This window comes from Chaetura pelagica, unplaced genomic scaffold, assembly GCF_000747805.2.
Source record: "Chaetura pelagica isolate M959 unplaced genomic scaffold, ChaPel_1.0 scaffold69, whole genome shotgun sequence".
NCBI classification, from domain to species: domain Eukaryota; kingdom Metazoa; phylum Chordata; class Aves; order Apodiformes; family Apodidae; genus Chaetura; species Chaetura pelagica.
The window spans coordinates 2,870,618-2,878,112 of NW_009970724.1; the positions used below are offsets into that span (position 1 = coordinate 2,870,618).

At 44.3% G+C, this 7,495-nt stretch overlaps 1 protein-coding gene across 1 annotated transcript in view; it reads left to right on the forward strand.

The window, feature by feature from the left end:
* Window positions 1-6,143, forward strand: part of PIF1 (PIF1 5'-to-3' DNA helicase) — a gene marked incomplete at its 5' end in the record, with an annotated part of 6,645 nt that extends 502 nt beyond the window's left edge. Inside the window, 9 exons of the mRNA XM_010006722.1 lie at window positions 4-96; window positions 664-778; window positions 852-958; window positions 1,372-1,511; window positions 2,186-2,292; window positions 3,086-3,173; window positions 3,718-3,863; window positions 5,603-5,794; window positions 6,087-6,143. Coding sequence (XP_010005024.1) covers window positions 4-96; window positions 664-778; window positions 852-958; window positions 1,372-1,511; window positions 2,186-2,292; window positions 3,086-3,173; window positions 3,718-3,863; window positions 5,603-5,794; window positions 6,087-6,143 — 1,045 coding nt within the window. The remainder of the gene's footprint in view (window positions 1-3; window positions 97-663; window positions 779-851; window positions 959-1,371; window positions 1,512-2,185; window positions 2,293-3,085; window positions 3,174-3,717; window positions 3,864-5,602; window positions 5,795-6,086) is intronic.
* Between the last annotated feature and the right edge of the window lie 1,352 nt (window positions 6,144-7,495).

Genomic DNA, 7,495 nt, shown 5'->3' on the forward strand with positions numbered 1-7,495 from the left:
GGGGCGGCGGCCCTGGCTGCCCTGCCGGTGCTTAATCATCGACGAGATCTCCATGGTGGATGGCCAGTTCTTCGACAGGCTGGAGGCAGTGGCACGGTGAGTGATCGTCAGGCCAGACAACTTGCAGAAATGAGTTTCCCAAAATTTCTGGGTTGATTCATTCCTCTGGTTATGTGAATGAATACAAGGCAACCACTGGCACAGGACTGTGAGGAATTCTGAAATCACAGACAGTGTCTGGGAAGACCTTTATCTTGGATAGTTTTTGATAGTGTCCCGGATCCCTAGCTGTGACTGTTCTGGTTGCTGTTTCTATCTCTGGAGCCAATTGTTTCCTGTAGAGCTGAGTCCAGAATGCAGATGTCTGTGCTGTGCCCAGCAGCTCTCTTGCAAACAGAAGCTGTTACAGTGTAACAGCTCTCTAGGAGCCAAGACTAGTAATGACATCTGGGATGGGTCCATAAAGAAAAATGAATGGCTTGTAATAGCAATGTTTAATTTAAGTTCTTCTGACACAGTTGAGGACAATCACCTTTTACTGTAGGTGGTGCATGTTTGAATATACTGACAGACTAAGAAGTAACTTCTGAGACCTGACTATGCCCAAGTCCTGCAGGGCACTCAAAGCTTCTTTTATCATCTTTTCTCCTCTTTCCTTTTCAGGGCAGTCAGAAAACGGGACGAGCCTTTTGGAGGAATTCAGCTCATCATCTGCGGGGACTTCTTGCAACTACCCCCTGTCCGCAAGGCTAATGAAGAAACCAAGTTCTGCTTCCAGGTACAAAACTGTCCCTAAACTCATCCTTATGCTTCAACTCTGCCTTTTTCTTAACAAGAGAATGGTTTGCCAGGCAAAAAGCTGGAGGAAATGCATCCACATAAACATGGAGCTGACTGAAGTGCGGAGACAGACTGACAAGACCTTCGTCTCGCTCCTGAATGCAGTCCGCTTAGGCAGGTGAGGAAAGGTTCTGCTCTCACTGAAATCTCTGCTCCCTGCTGATGCAGCAGAGGAAAGAACAGTTTGTCATGTCTTTCCTGTGCTCTGTCAAGAATGTGTGGCTGGGGTAAATAGCTATAAATGCTGCAGTAAATGTAAGTAGGTTTTATGTATGCCCCTCTGGTAAGGAAGGGTCCTTTCTAGGGTCCCTTTATAATTTCTGTTAAGGAATGCAATGGATCCTAAGCTGGCAATGGCAAGGGATGGCCTGGGACAGACACTTGCACTGCTCTCCAATTTGTAGTTATCTTTCTCTGCCCTTCTGTCTTGAGGCCTGAAGCTTGCACAGGTGATCCAGCTGTGTGAAGGTTACTGCTCCTTAAGATCTGTTCCTGATCACTTCAAATAATAATCCCCTTTTCCCACACCAGGTGCACAGAAGAGGTTACCAGTCTGCTGATGCAAACCGCTACTAACAGGTCTGAGCGTGATGGGATCCTGGCTACGCGGCTCTGCACCCATAAAGACGATGTAGAAATAACTAACGAGAGGCGCTTGCAACAGCTCTCAGGTGAACTCCTTGGAGGAAGCTGCTGGCTTTGGGCCTGAGCTCTGCATAGATGCAAAGGGGTCGCTGTGGTATCAGGAGGAACTGGTGCACATGTACAACAGAACCAGTCCAAGCTGTGTGTGTTGAAATTAAGCTGCCTGGGGATAAAAACATTACAAATTTTTGTTTAAAAATCCACACTATTACTTTTTGGTTTATAATAGACCACAAGTTTGCTGTGGGGTTGGGTGGGTCATTATTGCCTCAATATCCTTTCTTCTTCTATAGCACCTTAGAAAGGCTGTACTCCATCCAGGAATAACTTGGACTAAGGGCTGTTTCATTTTTTAATTTCCTGGCGGCCCTAGGATTCTTCCTTAGTCCTCTTTGGAGATCTGATGTTGGCAGTCAATTGAAATTAGTTATATGCTCAAAATAATGACTGCTCAGTTCCTATTAACTGCTGGCCTGTGTTTTCTGAGCCTTCTTGTGCCTTGGGAGATATGTTGGAAAGAGAGGCAATAGTGACTTTACTGCTGTTAGATGTGACAAGGTTAGTGAGAAGATGCACTACCAGCAAAGCAGAGTGGATATTAAAGAAGAATTACTGTTAGAAATAAGTGCTGGGTCTCCTGCAGTGCTGTGTGGATTATGTTCAATGGTTGCAATCTGTCACATCTCTCTTTCCTCAACAGGAGAAGTGCACACTTTTGAGGCTTTGGACAGTGACCCCATGCTAGTGAAGTTAATTGATGCTCAGTGTCCTGTGGGTGGTAGAGTTGAACTAAAACTTGGAGCTCAGGTGGGTGTGTCCATGTGCACCTGTGAAAGACCAATGGATCAAATGACACTAAAATAAAAAGAAATAGCAGATAAATATATAGGGTAGATTAACGTATAGAATGCTGATTCTGTATAGAATGGCTCTGCTAGGCCAATGGAAGACCCTACCCCCATATTTGCATCATTTCTGCTTAGAAACTTACCCAGACAGATAATTGATTTGATCTCAGGCCCACGTCTGGTGGACAGTGGTGACCACTATGACCAACACATACTTCCAATCAGGTTTAGAAGCTTCCAGGTAGCAGAAAGCACAGGCAGTCCTTGCCTGCAGTCTCAACTGTGGGTGCACCAGCCCTCCTGACCTGTAAGGATATGGCACAGATTACCACATTTGCAGGACTGGACTCCTTGCTGTGAACTAGGACTGTCAGAGTGGAAGAGATCTGATCGTTCTTAGCAGCAGCAGCACTGTTTTCCTTGGAAAGTTATTCCATAGGTATTCCCAGAACCTATATGTCTAGGCTTGTTGGTGTTTGGGGAAGGGGAATCTCTTTCTTGGATCTGAACTCATAACTGTGGACTGAAGCAGCTGAAGTGACATGTTTAGTGCCACAGAATGATGTGTCTGGGAATCCTAGGAAGGAAAGGCTGTGAAACTGTTAAAATCAAATTGGAGATGGTGTTGTGGATAATGTGGCTGTGGCCACAGTAGCCTGCTGTGCTTATGCTTCCTGGCTAGAAGCTGAGCTCCAGGTGGCTGAGCAGGCTGTAAAGCCTGTGCACAAAGGGATTTTTCTTTTTCTCTGCAGGTGATGTTAGCTAAGAATCTGGATGTGTCTCAAGGACTGGTGAATGGGGCCCGAGGAGTGGTTGTAGGTTTTGAAAGTGAAGAGAAGGGTAAATGAACTTTTTGATCCTTTATTGAGAAAGGGGAAGATTCCCAACAATTTATCACTGAATGCTGATGACTTGTTAATTTTGTCTGCTGCCTGGTAAGAGTAATTTGAGGGAAAGCAGGGAGGTTTTCTCTGCAGAGAGAGGCTTGGGGTTCTCATGAGCTGGGATGTCATGCACTGCATGAGCTGCAGCTGTCTGTAGGGCCTTGTGTGTTTACTTTTTGTTATTTTCTTGGTGTAGGTGTTTATTATTTTTTTTTTCCTTTAATTTATTCTCAGGGAACAATGTTCTGCTGTTTTGTGTTTTTATCTGTATGTTAACTGATAAAATATCTACTTTTAATTCTCCTGCTTAAGTAGGTCCCAAATGCCATTTCAGGACATCCTATTTACTGTATGCAAGTTCAGGTTTTTTGGTGTGGGATTTTCTTTTTTTAATGCAGCCCTAAAATTCATGAAAGAGGGAAAAGTGTTCTTAGACTGCTGGCTTTCTGGCTGTGGAGTGTCAACAATACAATGTTTCTCTCCTGCTGCCATTCCTACAGGGCTGCCTAAGGTTAGATTTCTTTGTGGGGTCACACAAGTCATCAAAACAGAGAAGTGGGTCTTTAAAGGACCATCAGGAATTCATCTGAGTCGACAACAATTGCCTTTAAAATTGGCGTGGGCCATTTCTATTCACAAGAGTCAGGTGAGTGCCCTTACCCAGCTGCCTATAGACTTTTACACCATCATAAGCCTTATTTTCTGAGGGAGCCTGCATTACTGATAAAGTGGGAAGGAAAACTGAAAGGCCTTTGTCATGGGGGACCTCTAGGGTGCCTGTGTCTTTAGTTTTTCCCTTCAGAGGTGTGTCGTGTTTTTTAAATCTAAGTAATATGGTCCATACCTTTTCAGAAGACTTCATGCACTTTGATAAATACATCTTTCAGTAAAAGACCTGTTAGTTTGTTCCTTTGACACTGTTTAAAACAGTCCCTGTTGTAAATTCTGCTGTATTCTGCACATCTCTTGGTGCAGACAGAGCTGGCTGAGTGTCACGATCCGTGACCTATTATATCTCCTTATTGGAGTGTATTAACTTATCAGGATTTGCTGAGAGATCCACACGTGGATATCGCCTCACACAGAGGATACAGGAACTTATGTCCTGACTTTTTTGAGTGAATAACTCGCTCAGTGCTTACTAAATTTCTAACAACAGCAAGGTTTATTGTGGGGAAAACAAAGCAATTTGGGGCAGGAGGTTCAAAAGGAGTGATTACAACACATTAAACATATATGGGTACACCTTAGTTACACATCTTATCCACGTGAGGGAAGCAGAGGGGAGGGATTTGCCCGAATGGCTGGATTATATTTTCCCCTATTGTCCATCAGTGTGGATGAGTCACCTCCCAACATATCAGGTTCACCCCGTGCAAGGGGGTCTGTAAAACCCATGTTGTAAGCAACTCTTTGTGTAATGGTCCATGGATATCTGGGATCTCCTGTAACAGTATTCCTGATCCCCAGAATCCTGAGGCTTCTTCCTCAGTTAGCATGATGTGGTCTCCCCCTGAAGCAGATACTCGAGTAACATACTCCATATCTGTTTCATAAGGAAGGCGGCTATATTCTTTCTTTAATTGGGCTCTTTCCATTGCTGTGTACATTCTCTCCTTAAACACCACATCTTTTTGTCTGTTCTCACCCTCGCCGTGGTATGTTATATCTGTACGCACGACTGGGCAAAGACGTTTGTGTTCTCTTCCCCCCTCACGAGGAGAGAGCGAGAGAGAGAGAGAGGGGCTTTGCGCTGCCTCTCTCATGGGGTTCTTCGGCGCCAGTTTTGCATTTCCGGGCTTTTCAGCCAATCAGACGGGACCTAGTCCTGCCCCTGCTTCTGGCCACGGCTCCTCCCCTGCAGCAGCTGCTCCCCCCCCCATACACACAGAGGGGGTTCAGCGCTGTGTGGAGATGCCATGTTAAGTCAGTTTTGTCGGCTGACTCAAAGGACATTTCATGTTCGTGTAAGGAAATACCTGGTCCTTCACACTGAGCCTAACCTAAACTCAGACAGTCTGCCTGAGAATTGCTTGAGCCTGGCTGGTCCTCTGGTTAATTACTTAGGAGGGAAACGAGCAGGATTTCTTTCCCCACTCTGTTTGGTATATGGGATTTGTGGGGTTTCACGCACAGGCTCATCATAGAGTTGGTGGACCCTGCTGTCTGCTAGCAGCTTCCTGACAGTGCAAGACTGTCCTTCCTCCCCACCCCATCTCTTAATCAGTTACAAAGTCAAACAAGGGACTTAATAATTTTTTTTAAATCAAGACTGTACACTGAGAAATGTACCTTTAACAGACTCATGGTATGGGTTAGAGTTGATACAGCACAGTGTTTTTGTTTGGTTTTGTTTTGTAACAAGCTTCTCTCTGTCTTTGATAGGGCATGTCTTTAGATTGTGTGGAAATCTCCCTGTCTCGTGTCTTTGAAAGTGGACAGGCTTATGTAGCCCTTTCCCGAGCCCGTAGCCTTGCTGGTCTCCGTGTTCTGGATTTTGACCCTAAAGTAGTCAGAGCTGATCCTGCTGTGTTGCAGTTCTATAGACAGCTGAGACATCATCAACTTCTAGCCCAGGTAAAGAAAAATTCCACAATAGCAATTACTGCCTTGTGCAACAAGTATGAGAGGCGCTTGCACTGAGATGCTTCTTCTTCTTCCTAAGCAAGATTCAAATAAATAATTGTGAGCAGGAGAGATGAAACTGCAGAGGGGGAATGTGGTGGGTCAGCTCTTGGTGGTGAAACACCCACTTGGCCCTGTGTGAGAAAGGGAAGGTTGGGGGCTCTTCAGTCATTTTCTTGCAGTAAGGACTGAAAGGAAAGTGGGAATCTCTTAGCTTGTTTTTTCTTTCCTTCCCCATCTCCAGGGTTCACTAAATACCCATTCAAGTACTGAAGAGAAGGAGAACTGGAAATGCAGCTGAGAACATTCTTCTGGCCTCTGAGGTGTCAACACAGGCTACTGAGTTGCAACAGTCTTGCTATTGAGTATGTTTGAAAACAGTTTAAGACAAAGGTGCATTGTTGTTTTTTTTTTCTTTTTTTCTAGCCTTTGCTTCATTCATCTGTCTCAGGATGAGTCAAAGCCTCTGGAATCTGGAAGGCTTCTGTAGCCCTTTTCTGGGCCCACAGTCGTGAGTACTTCTGTGTCACAGATGCAACTCCAGCAAACAAAATAGCTGACCAAGGACGTGTCTGAGGGACACTTCTACTGTTCTATCCTGCCTGGCTGGCTGTATTGTGCTCTCCACATATGGAGACTGAAGCTTGTGTGCTACAGCTGAGACCTGGAAGGTGTGTGTGTCCTCTTTGCCTGGATGGATGGCACCTGTTCAAAAGAGCTGCTGACACAAGGAAAAACAGTGCTAAGAATCTGGAACATATGCTTGATTCTTCAGCAAGTGAGGAGCTGCCAGGAGCTGGACTATTACTTTTTAGCATGTTGGGTTTTCTTGCCTTCTAGATGTTTAACAGCCGGAGAGTGGTGCGTAACCTCATCCACAAACAGAACTAGGAGTTAAACATTCCTGTTATGCTGACACACGGCCTTTATTATCCGTCGCATACAGTAAGATGTGGTTTCATTTTTTTTAACTTTCTGAAATGAGCTGGCACTGTTAAAATGTAGGACTTATTCCCATTTTTATACCCATAATCATAGAGCTACAGGAATCATGAAGATCCATTAGCTCATTAGCAAGAAAGGGAGTGAGAGGAAATGGTTGTTCAAACCCATGAGGCTCCCTTAAATGGGAGGGAGTTTCTCCTGGAAACAACCTATCTGACTAATCAGGTGGAAGCTGAGTGTGTAATCAGGGAATGAAGGCCAAGGATATGCAAAGTGAGCTGTAACTTCACCTGTTTAATCAAAAGCAGTGGTGAGCAGAAATAATGTAATGTCTTTCTGAAGTCTTAATAAAGAAGAATCTTTGGTCTTTGTATTTTAGTACATTACTTAAAACTTAAGTAACCTGTGTATTTCTAAATGTTTAACATGTGGGAATGATGTGAAATAACATTCAGCTGGAATTCATATCTTGTAGGGTAGTGTGTCTGTAACAAAGCCTCTGCAGTCTGAGAGAGTTAAAGGCCATTTCTTGGTAGCTGCTCTTAAAGCCAGAGAAGAATATTGACTAGCCAGTGGTTAACATAAGAGAAAACAGACTTCTGGTAGGATTTAAAAATGTATGTAAGTGGGGTTTGTTTTTTTTCTGGGCTTGGGGGGTAGAGCTTCACAGCAGGTAATGGTAGAAGAAAAATGTGGGAATTATTTAGA